This window comes from Schistocerca serialis, chromosome 12 (assembly GCF_023864345.2).
Source record: "Schistocerca serialis cubense isolate TAMUIC-IGC-003099 chromosome 12, iqSchSeri2.2, whole genome shotgun sequence".
NCBI lineage: Eukaryota > Metazoa > Arthropoda > Insecta > Orthoptera > Acrididae > Schistocerca > Schistocerca serialis.
Window position 1 is genome coordinate 118,303,411 of NC_064649.1, and position 20,466 is coordinate 118,323,876.

Sequence of the window (20,466 nt, forward strand, 5' to 3'; positions counted from 1 at the left end):
AAAGATCCACCAACTGCTAACTCCATTCGGCGATGGTATGTGCGGTTTAAAGCTTCTGGATGCCTCTGTAAGGGGAAATCAACGGGTCAGCCTGCAGTGGGCGAAGAAACGGTTGAACGCGTGCGGGCAAGTTTCACGCATAGCCCGCGGAAGTCGACGAATAAAGCAAGCAGGGAGCTAAATGTACCACAGCCGACGGTTTGGAAAATCTTACGGAAAAGGCTAAAGCAGAAGCCTTACCGTTTACAATTGCTACAAGCCCTGACACCCGATGGCAAAGTCAAATGCTTTGAATTTTTGGCGCGGTTGCAACAACTCGTGGAAGAGGATGCGTTCATTGCGAAACTTATTTTCAGTGCTGAAGCAACATTTTTTCGTAATGGTGAAATGAACAGACACAATGTGCAAATGTGGGCGGTAGAGAATCCTCACGCATTCGTGCAGCAAATTCGCAGTTCACCAAAAGTTAACGTGTTTTGTGCAGTCTCACGGTTTAAAGTTTACGGCCCCTTTTTCTTCTGCGAAAAAAACGTTACAGGACACGTGTATCTGGACATGTTGGAAAATTGTCTCATGCCACAACTGGAGACCGACAGCGCTGACTTCATCTTTCAACAGGATGGTGGGCCACCGCACTTCCATCACGATGTTCGGCATTTCTGAAACAGGAGATTGGAAAACCGATGGATCGGTCGTGGTGGAGATCATGATCAGCAATTCATGTCATGGCCTCCATGCTCTCCCGACTTAACCCCATGCGATTTCTTTTTGTGGGGTTATGTGAAAGATTCAGTGTTTAAACCTCCTCTACCAAGAAACGTGCCAGAACTGCGAGCTCGCATCAACGCTGCTTTCGAACTCATTGATGGGGACATGCTGCGCCGAGTGTGGGAGGAACTTGATTATCGGTTTGATGTCTGCCGAATCCCTAAAGGGGCACATATTGAACATTTGTGAATGCGCAAAAAAACTTTGAGTTTTTGTATGTGTGTGCAAAGAATTGTGAAAATATCTCAAATAATAAAGTTATTGTAGACCTGTGAAATCGCTTCAATCATTTATAATAACCCTGTATAGATAGTTTGTTTCCTCACTTCTTTTGCAAGTGGAACAGGAGAGGAAATGACTAGTAATGATAAGATAGCCTCTGCTGTGCACAGCATGGTGGTTTGCAGAGTATGTAGTAGGTATAGCGCTTTAGACTGATTCTTCTTCTGTTGCTAAGGCTCTAGGTTAGCAAAATGTAACTGCTTGCAAAGCAAATAATCTGTTACTGTTGATTAGATTAAATTACCTTCTTTCTTTTCATAGGGCCAGCATCTCGTGATCCAGCTGTGCTGGAAAAGATGATGGAAACGGGTATGAACGTAGCGAGATTGAATTTCTCGCACGGCAGTCACGAGTACCATGCAGAGACGATAAAGAACATTCGTGAAGCCGCAGCCAATTACAGCAAGAAATTGGGCATGGAATATCCACTGGCAATTGCCCTTGACACAAAAGGGCCAGAGATCCGAACAGGGCTGCTTGAGGGGGTGAGAAACAGAATTTGATGTTACAACTGAAATAACAATGCGCAGATTTTTGCCATTCGAATTAAGAAACAATACTTAAATGTGGAAGCATATGAAATTTTGTTTAGTTAAATATATTCATGTGTATTTGAATTTATAGTATTTGTACATGAATTTATATATTCATTTGTCACAGTTGTTCACCTGTGTTTATAGGTAATGTAGGTTAGAGACATTTTTGTAACAACTATTGACTCACAGCATTATGGGGAGGGTGTGCAATTTAAAGACACTTTTTTCCTTTCTTTTTAAAAAAATAATGTATTGTGCAGGAAGGCATTCGTAGTGTTGAAGATTTTCGTGTGACAGAACCTGCAACGCAACAAATTGTAATATGAATTTGTCATGTGAATGCCTGGCATTACGGTGGTAGTAACGAGGCATAAAAAGTTTTACATAAAGATTCTTTTAAGTCCAGCTAGCTATTGGATGATATTCCACGACTACTAGTTTCGTCTGAATATGAAACAATCTTCAGATCAATTACCAATTTCAGTACAGTGTCTGGTTATAAGATTAGATAGACACTGCACTCAAATTGATAATTGAGTTGAAGTCTGAATATTCACCTGAAACTAATAGTTCCTAAATATTACACCAGGTGTACCGGTATGAAATGAGTGTTAAGATAAAAATGTGTCGATAGGGAACGTTTGTTTTGAACGAGCCTTAATTTTTTTTTTGTTTGGTTGGTATGACATCTCTCAAAGATATTTAGTATACATCAAGTCATGGAACAAACATCATATGTTTTCATTGTGTTAACAATGTCAAATTTTGCACCAGAAAGTGATGATTTGCGGAAAGCATTAATTTTTTGTTTTCATTTGAAAAACAAATTGCTGCAGAGTTGCATCGACTGCTTGTCGAGGCATATGGTGATCATGCTCTATCAGAAGCAACATGCAAAAGATGGTTTTTATGGTTCAGAAATAATGATTTTGATGTAAGAAATGAAGAACGTGGAAGACCACCAAAAAAGTTCAAAGATGCGGAATTGCAAGCAATATTGGATGAAGATGATACTTTCAGTCAGAAGCAAATGACATCAATGCTAAATGTTGCACAACAAACAATTTCTGACCATTTGAAAGCTATGGGAAAGATCGAAAAGTGTAGGAAGTGGGTGTCACATGAATGAAAGACAGGTGGAAAACCGAAAAACCATTTGTCAAATTTTGCTTCAAAAACGTGAAAGAAAATCAGTTTTGCATTGAATTGTTACTGACGATGAAAAATGATTTATTTTAAGAATCCTAAATGAGAAAAATCGTGGGTTAATCCGGGACAACCATCAACATTGACTGCAAAACCAGATCGATTTGGCAAGAAGACAATGCTCTGTGTTTGGTGGGATCAGAAAGGTATGGTGTATCATGAGCTTCTAAAACCCGGTGAAACTGTGAATACTCATCGCTACAGACAACAAATGATCAATTTGAATTATGTATTGATCGAAAAAAGTCCAGAATGTGCCAGAAGACATGACAAATTAATTTTTTTACACCACAATGCACCTGCACACAAAGCAAAACTGGTTCAGGATACAATCAAAACACTCGGCTGGGAGCTGCTACCCCACCCGCCGTATTCACCAGACTTGGCCCCTTCCGACTACCATTTGTTTTCATCAATGGGACACGCATTGGCTGAGGAACACTTCGATTCCTAAGAAGAAGTCGAAAATTGGGTGTCTGATTGGTTTGCTTCAAAAGACGAACATTTCTATTGGCGTAGTGTCCACAAATTACCAGAAAGGTGGTCAAAATGTATAGAAAGCAATGGTCAGTACTTTGAATAAAATGTTTTTACTTTTAAATTCAAAATTAGTGTTTCATTTTCACAAAAAAAAATCATTTGATACTGGTACACCTGGTAAAATTGCAATTTGGACAGTTAAAAATCTTGTATATATAATATTTTTAGCTTGATTAAACTTGTTAAATCACTTGTCCTCCCTGGTGTGAGGAAATAATAGACAGCAAAAATTTTTAACTCTTTATCAGTTGTCATGACAATGTGTTTTTGGACTTTTTTCCATTAAGTTTCATGAGAAAGAAGCAAAGACGAAAAAATAGTTGTTTAGAGATTTCAGTAACATAATGAATGGGATAAACTGTGCTCGTTCGAAAACATGACAAACTTCAGATGTATCCAAGAGTTATATGTCAAATTGGACAAGCAGTAGAGAATATTGTGGAAGATGGCAGAAATACAAATAACTTCTAATATTACCTGTCACTCCCTCATGTTATCAGTGGATTTCTCAAGTTTGTTTAATGTTCACATTTTTATAATTAGTAAGTTCTTCATTCCTCCCTTCTGATAATTTTACTATGATGCAAGACATGTCGATATAATAAAAGTAATTAAACATAGTTGAAAGATAATAAATCGACAAATATATAGTTGTGAGACTGTTGCTTTCCCGTGTTGTCAGTCTTAAAAACAGTTAAGTACTGATGATGCATAATGGAGACAGCTCATGATGGTGAAAGCACTGTTTTGGTCATAACAATTTTCTCATTGTACAGGGCTATTACAAATGATTGAAGCGATTTCATAAAGTCACTGTAGCTCCATTCATTGACATATGGTCACGACACACTACAGATATGTAGAAAAACTCATAAAGTTTTGTTTGGCAGAAGCTGCACTTCAGGTTTCTGCTGCCAGAGCGCTCGAGAGCGCAGTGAGACAAAATGGCGACAGGAGCCGAGAAAGCGTATGTCGTGCTTGAAATGCACTCACATCAGTCAGTCATAACAGTGCAACGACACTTCAGGACGAAGTTCAACAAAGATCCACCAACTGCTAACTCCATTCGGCGATGGTATGTGGGGTTTAAAGCTTCTGGATGCCTCTGTAAGGGGAAATCAATGGGTCAGCCTGCAGTGGGCGAAGAAACAGTTGAACGCGTGCGGGCAAGTTTCACGCGTAGCCTGCGGAAGTCGACGAATAAAGCAAGCAGGGAGCTAAACGTACCACAGCCGACGGTTTGGAAAATCTTACGGAAAAGGCTGAAGCAGAAGCCTTACCGTTTACAATTGCTGCAAGCCCTGACACCCGATGACAAAGTCAAACGCTTTGAATTTTCGGCGCGCTTGCAACAGCTCACGGAAGAGGATGCGTTCAGTGCGAAACTTGTTTTCAGTGATGAAGCAACATTTTTTCTTAATGGTGAAGTGAACAGACACAATGCGCGAATCTGGGCGGTAGAGAATCCTCACGCATTTGTGCAGCAAATTCACAATTCACCAAAAGTTATCGTGTTTTGTGCAATCTTACGGTTTAAAGTTTACGGCCCCTTTTTATTCTGCGAAAAAGACGTTACAGGACACGTGTATCTGGACATGCTGGAAAATTGTCTCATGCCACAACTGGAGACCGACAGCGCCGACTTCATCTTTCAACGGGATGGTGCTCCACCGCACTTCCATCACGATGTTCGGCATTTCTGAAACAGGAGATTGGAAAACCGGTTGATCGGTCGTGTTGGAGATCATGATCAGCAATTCGTGTCATGGCCTCCACGCTCTCCCGACTTAACCCCATGCGATTTCTTTCTGTGGGGTTATGTGAAAGATTCAGTGTTTAAACCACCTCTACCAAGAAACGTGGCAGAACTGCGAGCTCGCATCAACGATGCTTTCAAACTCACTGACAGGGACATGCTGCGCCGAGTGTGGGAGGAACTTGATTATCGGCTTGATGTCTGCCGAATCACTAAAGGGGCACATATCGAACATTTGTGAATACCTAAAATAACTTTTTGAGTTTTTGTATGTGTGTGCAAAGCATTGTGGAAATATCTCAAATAATAAAGTTATTGTAGACCTGTGAAATCGCTTCAATCATTTGTAATAACCGTGTATTGCCTTTTAGTATGAGTGAGGATAATTGTTTTATTATTCATTTATGTTAAATTTCTAATGATCTCTACTTCATAATCTAAATCTTTAGTGGTGTGCATGATTACTTAAGGCATACTTTGATTGCTTCCTTTAAATATATTGGTTTCAGATCTCTCTAGTTATTTTCCTAGGTAGAGAATACTGTTTGTCAGCACTATGTTAACTTCCTGTTTAGTCCTCTAAGTTTTTTCATTGAAACAAATTTTGAAATGCTAAAATTTAAATCTGTCAAACTTTTGCAAGTTTCCCACCACTGTAGTGGCTCTTCATATTGCAAATTGCTTTGATTTTTAAAGCCTACTGTATGTTGCTGTATTTCATGCCTGTTCGTGTTTAAATATGTTAAGAGTTTGATTAATGTTAAGGGATGAGGCTGCAAAAAAAATTTAAGTGCTGAAGAACTGCATTTACTGAGAGCTTTTATAAAACAATTATGGTGCATGTGATACTGTTTAGCCAAGTTTCTCACTTGATGACTAATTTTAAGGGAAAATGTTGAAAAAAATTCTTGACACTTTGTAAATTCATTGTGTAACTGTTTTACGACAACAGGGCGGCTCAGCTGAGGTGGAGTTGGTGAAGGGCCAGTCCATAAAGCTGACGACAGACAAGGCTTACATGGAGAGGGGGACCTCTGAGACTGTGTACGTGGACTACGACAACATCCTGAATGTGGTGAAGCCGGGAAACCGCATCTTCATTGATGACGGACTTATTTCTGTTATCTGCACCTCTGTAGGTGAGTAAAAACAAATGTGTGTGATACATCACTTTCCAAATCCCTGTGTCGTCTTTCTAAACACCTTGCTGACCTCCATCTTCATCAGTAGGTTGGGCACAGAAATTCAGTGCGAGAGAAAGTTAATTCATTGGTGAAATTGAGATGCGGTGCAGTATCCGAGACAATACTTCAGTGTGTGAGGAGTGAGCTTAAAATTCATTAAGTATAAATTTAATTTAGGATTTATAGTTCCCTAAAGGTCCCATCCTGGAGATAACATCATTAACTAATTACAAAGACTTAAAGCTGTTAAGTTATACTAACAATTAACTGCAATTACTCTCCTAAAAGCTATTTATGTGTGATGGGTATAAATTGCATAATAAAATTAGTAGCAGTGCTGCTACTTAAAGAAGTCTTGTTGATTTGAGCTATATCAAACGGTGTCTACTGCTACTTTTGGATACATAAGTTTATATGATTTTGTATATCTAAAAACACAGATGATGTGACTTACCGAACGAAAGTGCTGGCAGGTCGATAGACACACGAACAAACACAAATACACACACACACAAAATTCAAGCTTTCGCAACAAACGGTTGCTTCATCAGGAAAGAGGGAAGGAGAGGGAAAGACGAAAGGATGTGGGTTTTAAGGGAGAGGGTAAGGAGTCATTCCAATCCTGGGAGCGGAAATACTTACCTTAGGGGGAAAAAAGGGGTATGCGCGCGCGCACACACACACACACACACACACACACACACACACACACACACACACAGACACAAGCAGACATTTGTAAAGGCAAAGAGTTTCAGCAGAGATGTCAGTCGAGGCAGAAGTACAGAGGCAAAGATCTTAGCCTCTCCCTTAAAACCCACATCCTTTCGTCTTTCCCCTCTCCTTCCCTCTTTCCTGATGAGGCAACAGTTTGTTGTGAAAGCTTGAATTTCGAGTGTATGTTTGTGTTTGTTTGTGTGTCTATCGACCTGCGAGCACTTTCGTTCGGTAAGTCACATCATCTGTGTTTTTAGATATATTTTTCCCACGTGGAATGTTTCCCTCTATTATATCTATGTGATTTTGTAGCTGTTTATCATACGCTGAAGAGCCAAAGAAATTGGTACACCTGTCTAATATCATGTAGGGCCCCCGCGAGCATGCAGAAGAGTCACAATAAGACATGGCATGTGTTCCGGCATAACCACAAGTGTCGGAACAAAGATGAAAAACACAAGAGAAGAGAAGGTGGTGAAACGTCAGCCAATGGTTTGTTGATTAGGACCGCACCACTGGCAGGAGCGGCCTCTACAAGAGGAGAATAGAAGCGCTGCTCCTGCCAGTGTTGGCCACTCAGTATTCGGACAGTATATGCACAGGCCTAGCCGAGAACGCTACAATAGCAGTTATTAGTGATCCACACACTGCCTGTCAATCTTGCCTGTACATTGTATATAGCAAAGGACTCGCCCATCGCTTGCAACACTATCGTTAATTCAAAGTTAAGTATTGTCAATCTGCTTTATTGAAATAAAACTACTAATGTTATTTGCTTGAATTGTTGTGTATCATTCTGAGAACGCAGCATCCCTTGGGCACAGTATAGGCAACGAGTGGACAGGACCCCACAGCATGGACTCCACTGATGTCTGAAGTAGTGCTGGAGGGAATGGACACTATGAATCCTGCTGGGCTGTCCAGAAATCCATAAGAGTACGGGGAGTGTAAATCTCTTCTGAACAGCACGTTGCAAGGCATCCCAGATATGCTCAATAATGTTCATGTCTGGGGAGTTTGGTTGCCGGCAGAAGTGTTTAAACTCGGAAGAGTTTTCCTGGAGCCACTCTGTAGCAGTTCTGGATGTGTGAGGTGTTGCACTATCCTGCTGGAATTGCCGAAGTCCCTCGGAATGGGCAATGGACACGAGTGGATGCAGTTTGATCAGACAGGATGCTTACATACTTGTCACGTGTCAGTCGTATCTAGACATATCAGGGGTATCTAGACATATCAGGGGTCCCACATCACTTGCTCCAACGGTGGGATAAGGTGGTGTCCTTCTGCTGGGTGCCTGGTCATGTAGGAATATGGAGCAATGAACAGGCCGATCGGGCTGCCAAGGAGTCCTGCAGAGAGCAGGATGTGGTCCAGTGTCCTACTCCCTTGCAGTCTGTCATTTCTGCACTCCGCAAGAAGTGCGTGAAGTTGTGGGAGGAAGAATGGCTGGCGGTGACGGCCAATAAACTGCGGTTGGCGAAGTCAACAACTTGGACGTGGCGTACCTCCTGCTGAGTGCTCAGGCAGGAAGAAGTGACCCTCACGCGTCTTCAGATTGGGCACTGTCCTCTCACACATAGTTTTCTATTACGGCGGGAGGATCCCCCGATTTATGATGCTTGTGGTGTGCACGTCTCTGTCCGGTACGCTTTAACAGACTGCATTTTATACCGTGATGCAATGGCAGAAGCACAAGTTGATGGGGATCTGCCCTGTGTTTTAGCTAATGAGACATGTGTGTCTAGGGTTTTAAAGTTTTGTGATGTGTCTGGACTCTGGCCTAAAATTTTAGGCTGGAGGTTTTAGTGTATTGCAAAGTGACTAGCTCCTCCCTTTTTCCTTGCGGTCAGCCAGCCACTACCATCTGCTATATTGTTTTACCTCCCTCTACCACTTTCTTCCTGGGTTGTCCATGTTTTACTGCTGGCGGCATGCTTCGTCCCACGCTTCGGTGTGGGTAGGCACATATTTTTCTAAGCTAGTTTCTTGTGTCTTACGTTCTGTTTTATCTTATTGTTCTGAGTCTTTTCTTGACACCCATCTCAATCTGTTACTGAGCGGGCGCTGAAGACCATGCCGTCGTGCGCCCTTAAAACCCTCTCCATCACAATCATCACATCACTCCAACTGCACACACTCCACATTATTATAGGGCCTCCACCAGCTTGAACAGTCCCCTCCTGACATGGATTCGTGGAGTTGTCTCCATACCCGTACACAACCATCTGCTTGATACAATTTGAAAAGAGACTTGTCTGATCAGGCAACATGTTTCCAGTCATAAAGAGTCCAATGTTGGTGTTGATGGGCCCAGGGGAGGTGTAAAGCTTTGTGTTCTGCAGTCATCAAAGATACCCAAGTGGGCCCCCGGCTCCAAAAACCCATATAGATGATGTTTCATTGAATGGTTCACATACTGAAACTTGTTGATGGCCCAGCATTGAAATCTGCAGTAGTGTGCAGAAGGGTTGTACTCCTGCCACAATGAACAATTCTCTTCTGTCGTCATTAGTCTCATTCTTGCAGGATATTTTCCTGGCTGCAGCGATATTGGAGATTCGATGTTCTACCAGGTTCCTGATAGTAACGGTGCACTAGTAAAATGGTGGTATGGGAAAATCCCCACTTCATTGCTACCTCAGAGATTTTGTGTCCCATCGCTCATGCACAGAGTATAACACGACGTTGAAACTTGCTTAAATCTTGATAACCTGCCATTGTAGCAGCAGTAACCCATCTAACAACTACGCCAGACTCTAATTGTCTTATATAGGCGTCGCCGACCGCAGTGCCATATTCTGCTTGTTTACATATCTCTTTGAGTACATGTGCCTATACCATTTTTTTTCTTCAGTGTATGACTACAGCTACCTTAAATTTTTTTGACAAAGGAGCAAGAGCTTCTGTAAAGTTTGGAAGATAGGAGACGAGGTACTGGCAGAATTGAAGCTGTGAAGGTGGGACGTGAGTCGTGCTTGGGTAGCACAGATGGTAGAGCACTTGCCCGTGAAAGGCAAAGGTCCCAAGTTCGAGTTTTGGTCCGGTACACAGTTTTAATCTGGCAGCAAGTTTGATATTGTTACTTACTTTGTAGCCAATTGAAATCCTTCAGGGTGCACGTGGTAACGTTACTGTGTACAGGTTGTGGAATATAATAATTTATCATCTTCTGTTCAATGTCTGCTTGCCTGGGTCTGTCTTCCATGGAAAGGAACGTCTATTTGCTGTTTCAGTTTAGATTTGCAAGTAGAGAACACTGGCTCTTAACTAGCAAGAGAGTCTCTTGACTTGGTTTTCAATGTGAGTGGGGAGCTGCCGGGAGCTGCTGTCTTGTCAGTTTGCTTTCAAACTTTTACACTAGTTTGTTAGAATGATCCGTAACATTAATAACAGACTGCATTAATAAAGAACTACCAGAGCATCATTAGTTATATTAAACATGTGCTGACTGACAGCATTATACAAGGCGTGGCTATAAAATAATAGGACGGATGCTGTCACAGAGTTTCTCAGATGGATGTGGCATCTCTGATGTCTGTAGACAGTTCAGTGTGTGGGGTCTTCGTTTTTGCAAGAGCTTTTGTTTTGTTTTGCTTGAGAAATAAGTGCAGTAATAGAGCAATGTAGTGTCATGAAGCTTCACATGAAACTTGGGGGGGGGAAAAAGCTACTGAAATTTGTTGTTATTAAAAGAAGTGTATGGTGAAGACTTGAACGTACACAAGTTTTTAAGTGGTTCAAGCATTTCCAAGATGGGGTGAGAAGACACTGAAGATGACTTGCGCACGAGATGCCCTTAACATGAAACCACAAGTTACCTCATTTTTATTATTTTAACAGAAACTTAAAATGCAGACTACTTGGCCAACTTAAGAAGAGACCTTTGGAAAAATGAAAGCCCAAATATATCCGTTTCAGCATGGAGAGTTAAGTGTTTGGCTGCTAGAGAGCATCTGGTACTACATTTGTAGCTTGCTGTCGTGTTTAGGTCGTAGTGGTTGCCTCTAGATACTGACTTTACTGCGTGCGACTTTAGATACTTGACAACAAAACGTGTGCGTTCAGATTCTCTCCTGTGTAGTTTTTTAAGCAGTGCTTACAAGAAAGGATGGCTTATTGGTCCTGAGTTTGACATTTAATTTAACCAGCTTGGAAAGTGAAGAACAATGTGATGTTACTTCGTTAGAGACTGAAAGTATAGACTATTCGTCAGTTGAGTGACAAGTGTTCAGCAGTGGTAAGAGATAAATATGTCCACTGTGCTCGAGCCAACTTCTACAAGGTTTCCGTTCACAGGAAACTATTATGATATAAATGGTTTGTCACTGCAGCTACACAGAAACTAAAAAAATGACTTCCAGTACCAGGATATTTTAGTCGAAGTAGAGTGCACAAGTATACTCAGGATTTTATTATTGGCGACGTACAAAATTTTGTAACTCATTATTTTGAACTTCAAAATATCTCTTTATTTAATGTCATTCATTATAGGATGTTTTTCAATAATAAAAAAATATAGAAACCCTTTGAACATAATTTGAAGGGAAGAAAATCGTTATGTGGTTAAACATCAAACACAGATGATAATATCAAAAAAGAAGGTAATGATTTGATCTGACCATTGTTTAGGTATTCAGTTGACTGCTAAAACTGTAGGAATTAACAAAGAGTGCATAAGGCAAAATTTACATAGCCAATTTAAAATGAGAAAAGTGCATGCAAGCTAGTGCCAAAAATTCTCCTGATTGAGCAAAAATAAGCATGTGAAAAAGAGTACTTATGCTTTGAAAAAAATTGAAAATGATCCTAATTTCTTGGGGGAAAAAATCTTGGTTTTTCACATATGATCCAGAGGCTAAGCACCAATCCATCCATTGGAAGGGCCCAACTTCACGGAGACCGAAAAAACGTCGAATGAGCAAATCGAGATTTAAAGTGATGGAGTCATGGAATCGGGTATCTTGAAAGGCTTCCTAAAGGTCGATCTATTAATCAACATTAGCTTCTTGAGGTTCTTGGTCAGCTCTGAGACACAATAAGAAAGGAAAAGGCCTGAATTGTGTAAGAACAAGCGATGAGCTAAGCAGTTAGACAACACACCAGGTGAGTCGGTATTTTCTGTTAAGAGGTTTCTAACAAAGTACAACAGATCAGTGTTAGACCACCCACATTATTTTCCTGACCCAGTGTGACTAAGCAAGCTGGGATAATTTTAATTTCCCTCTTTTTTTGCCATTTTGTCATCTGCCACCTTAAATTTCTTCTTCTTCTTCTTCTTCTTCTTCTTCTTCTTCTTTTCTTTTAACTAATTCCCATTAACATATGTGAGCATAGTCTGCATTTTCATATAAGAGAAAGATTGACCCTCAGTTTTAAAGAATATAACACCAGATCTAATTTTGTGCTTAGTTTTATTTATATATTTGATTTTCTAATTTATTTTGGCTGTTCCTAGTTAGTATCTTTTGTTACAGGGTGAAATCGGTAATTGTTTCGTAACGTAAATTCTGTTGTTGACGTATAAACAAATATAAATTCTGTACTAATTTTAAACATTTGGAAGACGAAATAAAGGATTTATTTAGCTCTATTCAAAAACATGTTAGCAAAGCTGGGTCTTATTCCAAAGTAATTAACAGTTTTGTCCAAAGTATGTTTGCATACTTATATTTGTTAATTTTGTGATTTAAACACATAATTGAGCTTAACCCCTGTAGAAGAAGAAACTGTTAAAAAGAACCAGTTTTTGTATGTATTCAGTTGATTTAATGAGGTAAGTTTTAACTGTAACTTCTGTAAATTTAACTTTAAACTACGTGTAGTTGCAGCACCGATTATTGTGATGATATATAAAGGCCTGATTTTTGGTCATGAGACAGTCAGTCTACAGCAGAGCTTCAGACGAGAAACTTGTGTTGGTTAGAACAATGATGCTTCAACTTAACTGTGGAATAAGTGTTAAACAGTTAGGCCGTGTATAAAAACAGTGACAGTGTTGGCTCCATATGTACCTGATTATTCTTAAAGAACTGTGAACTTTGTGGTTAGATTTGACTGCTCATAGATGTTCAACAGGAAACTGTTGCAGCAGTATGTGGATGTTCACCTGCAAACTATTAATGAGGTTTATGGAAAGTAAAACAATAGTGCACTGATTTAATATAATCCATTATGGGGTCAAGGTAGCAGTTGTCGTTATACTGGTTATCACTGTTAGCATTCAACCGTGATTCTTACACATATTTTAACAACGCGTTTCAAGAGACAATGCTCTCATCATCAGGTTGTAAAGTCTATGTCATGAAATTAAACGGACTAAAAACACAAAATACCATCACAAATAGTTGGGAAGTCCATAGAGTAAAACAGAATTAAAAATATATTGGATTGTGGGTCCTCGTCGTACATTGAAGTTGTTGACACAAGTCGATGGCCGTCCCATAGCTACAAAGTATGCTGTCGCACTGTGCCGGCTCGGGAGCTGTTGTGGACTGACGTGCCTAGGTGTTGTGGCGTGATTACAGCCGTGTGCTTGACGGTAACGCTATGCTATTGGGCGCCTTACTTCCTTATTGCATTGGTCTGCCATCGTTAGCCTCTCGCAACTTCGTCAGTGACATGCTAAAAGTTTAAAGTCGCATACTTACCCTAAAATAATTCCAAAAACCCGCTAAAAAATCTCATTTCTTTGAAATTATCTTGTGCATTTAGAATATTGCTTTGTTTCTTTTCATGGATAGCTATCTCGAATTCCTCTAGTAAATCAAGTTTCTTCCCTTTCTTTTCTACATGCAATATTTCTACGTGCAATATTTCTACGTTATCTTCTATGCTATTAAGGGGATGGCCTGTTTCATATATATGGTTCGCAACAGCTGATTTGTCATAATTTCCTAACCTGAACTCATCTTTATGTTCTTTATACCGGATCGCGAATGATCTTCCTGTCTGCCCTATATATTATCACGATGCCATACTACGGAACAATCTCACAAAAGATAGCAAATATTTTGAAGCCATACGATGTTAAAATAGCTTTTCAGACTAATACCGTATTTACTCGAATCTAAGCCGCACTTTTTTTCCGGTTTTTGCAATCCAAAAAACCACCTGCGGCTTAGAATAGAGTGCAAAGCAAGCGGAAGTTCTGAAAAATGTTGGTAGGTGCTGCCATAACTAACTTCTGCCATCGAATATATGTAGCACTACACAGGCATCCTTTGTAGGCACAAAGATAAATACTGGCGCCAAAACCTCTGCGTCAGTAAATAAAATTTAAAAAAAATTGGAAGACGAGCTTTTTTCTCCGCCCGAGTTTCGACCACTGCATTTTCATACATTATCCAACGAAGTAAATACAAATTCCGTATTGTTCATCTTCGAATGTAGCAGAATTTCAATGTACTACGAAAATCTGACTGGCAAGACTGGGATTTTTGTCAATATGGCCAACTCTACGTTCTGAATTTTTTCCTACCTGTGAGAAGATATGGTTGCTAATAGGAACTTGATGAAATGTGAATCACATGCAGTATTCTCTTCACCATAAGAATAATACGAATATAAACATTTTGCCATGTATTCTTTCGTGTTTGCTTCTATCTCATTTAAATCCTGTCTGCCTAATAAACTACGAAACTAGCGTGAGACAACAGCAAACACGGAAGAATATACGTACCGTGTCATGGTCATATTCGTATTACTCTTATGCCTAATAGTGATACAGTCAGAAATGAAGCACAGCAACTAACTAGATTTTTAAATCTAAGATGACTAATTTCTGTGCAGAATTTGATGTACTAAAGAAGCGGCCGCAAAGATTTTCAAACGGAGAAAAATTTTCACCAAACTCTCGTTCAGAACATGCTCTATCATACGCAGTCTATTATTTGGTTCTTGTTGATCATTATCAAAGAAAGCAGCAGTGTAAGTAACAACAAATAGCAGTCTCTTGCCATTGTTTCGCTAATGAGACGATTCCTCTCTTTTTTTAATTGTAGGCGGCGGTAGCGCGCACAAAAGCAAGCCATGCCGCGAGCAGCGACAGGCTGTAAACATGCACTATCAGAATGCGACAAACAATGCATGACACAGCATAGTAATGCATTTTCAGCTTAGTGACTGACGTAAACACCTATAACATAGAAAACGGCACTTATCAGATCAAAGCAAAATAAGCAATCGATTCAAACCAGACGAAGCACGTGAAAAAGGAAGGGTATCCGTATAAATACGGACGGAGCGCCTGACGCATCGCAATGGCTACCTGGTAAAGCTTAACTGCTTAGCTTACAACTCGAACCAAACTACTGTAGCTGTATCGTCATTCATTCGACCTAAATTGTGTCTCATATTACAGTGGACCAACTTTGTTTCGATTTGGAGGTTCGGCCTAAAACTTTTCTCCCCCCTTGAATTTCGAGGCTCAAATTTCAGGTGCGGCTTAGATTTGGGAATTTTTTTCCCCTTTATTTCGAGGCTCATTTTTGAGGTGCGGCTTAGATTCGAGTAAATACGGTAACCTAGTGAGGTATAGCCTTAAGCACGATATTGGCGAGAAGAGAAGTAAGTTTGAAAGATCGGGAGTTTATAAGATTCAGTGCAGAACTTGTGATGCAAAATATATAGGGCAGACAGGAAGATCATTCGCGATCCGGTATAAAGAACATAAAGATGAGTTCAGGTTAGGAAATTATGACAAATCAGCTGTTGCGAACCATATATATGAAACAGGCCATCCCCTTAATAGCATAGAAGATAACGTAGAAATATTGCACGTAGAAATATTGCATGTAGAAAAGAAAGGGAAGAAACTTGATTTACTAGAGGAATTCGAGATAGCTATCCATGAAAAGAAACAAAGCAATATTCTAAATGCACAAGATAATTTTAAAGAAATGAGATATTTTAGCGGGTTTTTAGAATTATTTTAGGGTAGGTATGCGACTTTAAACTTGTAGCATGTCACTAACGGAGTTGAGAGAGGCTAATGATGGCAGACCAATGCAATAAGGAAATAAGGCGCCCAATAGCATAGCGTTACTGTCAAGCACACGGCTGTAACCACGCCACAACACCTAGGCACGTCAGTCCACAACAGCTCCCGAGCCGGCACAGTGCGACAGCATACTTGGTAGCTATGGGACGGCCATCGACTTGTGTCAACAACTTCAATGTAAGAAGAGGACCCACAATCCAATATACTTCTAATTCTGTTATACTCTATGGACTTCCCAACTATTAGTGATTGTATTTTGTGTTTTTAGTCCGTTTAATTTCATGACGTAGACTTTACAACCTGATGATGAGAGCATTGTCTCTTGAAACGCGTTGTTAAAATATATGTATAAGAATCGCGGTTGAATGCTAACAGTGATAACCAATAGTGCACTGGCCATATAAATGTGCATATGGGGGGGGGGGGGGGGGGGGGTGTTGAGAAAAGTGAAAGAAAGACAGTGAAACTCAGCTGTGCATCTGTGGGCCACATCATTTAAAGTAGTTCATGTTTGACTTTCACGCCCAATTTTCCAGCCAGTACATAAACACAGAGGACAACAAAAGAAGAAATAAAGCAGGTGGGACCACTACACTAGTACCATTTGATTTATCTATTTATGAAAGTCAAGCCTTCAATAAAAGAAATAAGATTTCAGTCCACCACTGCAGGAAAAGTGGTATGTGCCATCAAGGAGCTCTGAGAGGAAGTCTAATAGCAATGTTTCCATTAATGAAAAATGTGCATGGAGTGCTGTAGAGATGGAGTAGAGTAAATTTAGGGCAACAATAACTAAATAGGAATGTTTCTACAGGGTGTATACACCCTGAGACAACCGGGAAGAACTCAGGAATTTTTTCATTTGGGAGAAAACCGGGAAAATCCTGAATTTTTTAGAATTCCGGGAATTTTTCATCGTTTTAGTTTTCAGTTAAATTTTCGTAATTTTGACTGGTAAGAAATGATACTCTAACAGAGAATTTGACTGTATCCTGCCACTGCAGAACAATACTGCTGCCATAAAACATAAACGAGACAAAAAAAAATTAAAATAAAACTTTCCAAAGGAAATGAGCCATTTACCACAACAAAACACAGTGCACGCATAAGCGTCTACCGACAGCGAAATGTTTCAAAGGCTACAGGACGAAGACTATGCAATTCTTCATAACAACCTGCTTCCGATGACTGTAATGTCACAACTGTTCACATAAAGTTTGTTTGAAGAGTTGCTAGCGGGCTGTTGCATGTGCACTGTTGAGTCGCGTATGAGCAGTACCTTCTACCACGTCTGCCTACTTGAAGTGTGATTGTTAAGTGTGTTAGCTGTATCAGCAGTACCAACAAGCTGCCAGATGCTACCCGGAGAAATTTTTCTGGTGTGCCCAAGCTGCTAGATTCGCACATGCACAAAGCAGTCAGAGTTTTAGTGGGGAGGGGAAAAGTCTCCACTTTTAGTGATTTTGCTATTTACTCTTTATTTACAACTCTCACGTTAAATGAAAACAAAATATAATTCTGTGGCCTGGAGCTATCAAGTAAATTAAAATAATTCACATAATTACACAAGGCTAAAATAGTTATTAGTTTGTTTTCTGATTTTGATTTTCACATTTTTGGCAGTCAAAGCATTAATCGCCTTGCAGAACAATGAAGTAATTTTTGTCTATGCGCTAAAGAAATTTGCCTTTCATTAGTCTTTTTCACAGTGGCTGTAAATTTATTTGAAACGAAATGTTTCATTCCACACCATTGGCTAGTTTCAACTATTTGCTAAATTTCAAATGCACATTTTCATCTTCCGACATGTATGGCATTACGCCATAATAAAGAACCTAACACGAGACAGTACAGTACCGGTACTCAAAGAAAATTTGCATCCCGAAAACTTTATATCAGGTTGAGGCCTATATCTTGTGAATCTGGACACGCTTTAAGCCGAATTGTGTATTTTAGTATTATTTGCGAAATTCCGATGTTTTCAGAGTATCATGTGATGTTCTGTTTTGTTTGACTTGATGTTAGATCTCCTAATGCTCTGCAAGATATGTAAATGCTATATACATACGAACATACAGGCTTCCTACGTCATCGTAGTTGTGCATGGGCAGTAACACCTGTTTTCTGGTGGTGTCTAATTGGTGAAATGAATTCTAACAAGTCACAGGAAGTTTCCAGAATGAGATTTTCACTCTGCAGCGGAGTGTGCGCTGATATGAAACTTCCTGGCAGATTAAAACTGTGTGCCCGACCGAGACTCGAACTCGGGACCTTTGCCTTTCGCGGGCAAGTGCTCTACCATCTGAGCTACCGAAGCACGACTCACACCCGGCGTCTCAGCTTTACTTCTGCCAGTATATCCTTTCTTTCAGGAGTGCTAGTTCTGCAAGGTACGCAGGAGAGCTTCTGTAAAGTTTGGAAGGTAGGAGACGAGATACTGGCAGAAGTAAAGCTGAGACACCGGGCGTGAGTCGTGCTTCGGTAGCTCAGATGGTAGAGCACTTGCCCGCGAAAGGCAAAGGTCCCGAGTTCGAGTCTCGGTCGAGCACACAGTTTTAATCTGCCAGGAAGTTTCATATCAGCGCACACTCCGCTGCAGAGTGAAAATCTCATTCTGGAAACATCCCCCAGGCTGTGGCTAAGCCATGTCTCCGCAATATCCTTTCTTTCAGGAGTGCTAGCTCTGCAAGGTACGCAGGAGAGCTTCTGTAAAGTTTGGAAGGTAGGAGACGAGATTCTGGCAGAAGTAAAGCTGAGACGCCGGGCGTGAGTCGTGCTTCGGTAGCTCAGATGGTAGAGCACTTGCCCGCGAAAGGCAAAGGTCCCGAGTTCGAGTCTCGGTCGGGCACACAGTTTTAATCTGCCAGGAAGTTTCAAGTCACAGGAAAATATTGCAAAAGGTGGTTTGAAAATTGTTACTTTCAAAGTAAATTTAATTTTGTGCAAGGTGAATTATGTTACATACGAGAGTATCCTTTAAATTTCTTAAGTCACAGAGTGTTTGACTCTCGTTTAAAGCTTAACGCTTTGAAGACCAGACATTTGTCATTATTTAAAATTTTATTGGCACATTTGCATGATGTATCTTAATGTGTAACACATGCAAAGAAGACAAATACTATACTTGAAAGCTTAGCTTTTCTTGTAGCTACACTGTGAACATTTAGACCATTAATTTTTTCTGTTTGTCTGTGACTGTATACCCACATCTCTTATGAGGCTGAAAGTGTACTGTTTGATGTTATGGTTCCTCACACAATTTAACAGGATATGTTGTTTGTTCCCAGCCCCACCTCACTTGGTGTGCACTGTGGAGAATGGAGGAATGCTGGGATCTCGCAAGGGTGTTAACCTGCCTGGCCTCCCTGTAGACTTGCCAGCTGTTTCTGAGAAGGATAAAAAGGACCTGTTGTTTGGTGTGGAGCAGCAGGTGGACATGGTGTTCGCATCATTCATACGGAATGCGGCAGCTCTCCAAGAGATACGCAGTGTCATGGGTAAGTTTCCTATCGGTCGAGTGTACCGACGTAGCTGCAGGATTTGTTAACCCTTTAGACCATATTAATTTCTGTATCCCATATTCAACAGTTTCTTGGCCACCTGGTGAGTAAGCTAATTTTTGTCATTTTATCTTTGTTCGTAGTTTCATAATTTATTTGTGTGTTTGGATTTGAGATAGAATAAATGTAGGGACCATCTTAAGCCTGTATTACACTGTGCACCTAAACCGTACAGCTATGCACCAGCGCCCCTAGCTGGCATACCTGTAACTACAGGCTGGTTCACTTCCGACCTGTTATACCATCCACGCGGGATATATCTAGCGTGCATGCACAGCAGGAGACGATATGTGCGAGCGGCAGACGATTCGTGCAAAAAGAAGAGAGAACTGTCCGATGTCTTGTAAAGTCGTTCAATCTACCGCGCGCATTTCAAGGGTGACCATATGATATACTGGAGTGTCATAGGTTCAGATTATTTCTGTGAGCTCAAGGTTCCTATTAAACAAGAAATTGTTTTTTACCGTTACTTATTGTTTTTCTCTTATGTAGGTTAGTACTGTTCTGAATTACAGACTCGACAGTTTAATGTTATGACACTTGGTTACACAGATATATGTATATTGAAATTTAAATTTATACAGCACATTGCACATGAAGGATCCACTTAATTTTGGAGGTATTGGCTTGGCAGTGACAGTGACAGTAAATCTTCAGATTAGGGCAGGACGGCAACAAAAACAAAAAGTCAGACGATGTTGGGATCGACCCTGGCTGAAAAGGGGTGAAGGCAGGGGAATATATTCACTGTTAATGAAAGAACGGAGGCCTGAAAATTCGCAAGAATTTCGGAACTTCATTAGGATGGACATAGCTTGTTTTGAGAAGCTGCTGTTTATGATAGAAGACTGATTTAGCAAGTGCAACACAGTCGTGAGGGAGGCTATCTCACATTCTCGAAAGTAAGAATTAAATCGTA

The 20,466-nt window shown here is 40.4% G+C and overlaps 1 protein-coding gene across 4 annotated transcripts in view; it reads left to right on the forward strand.

Moving 5' to 3' along the window:
- The window catches only part of LOC126428217 (pyruvate kinase-like), a 141,328-nt gene that overhangs the window by 91,906 nt on the left and 28,956 nt on the right, over positions 1-20,466 (forward strand). For all 4 annotated transcript variants that reach the window (XM_050090135.1, XM_050090136.1, XM_050090134.1 and 1 more), the window contains 3 exons: positions 1,312-1,535; positions 6,041-6,227; positions 19,275-19,484. In XM_050090135.1, the coding sequence (XP_049946092.1) occupies positions 1,312-1,535; positions 6,041-6,227; positions 19,275-19,484 (621 nt within the window). The remainder of the gene's footprint in view (positions 1-1,311; positions 1,536-6,040; positions 6,228-19,274; positions 19,485-20,466) is intronic.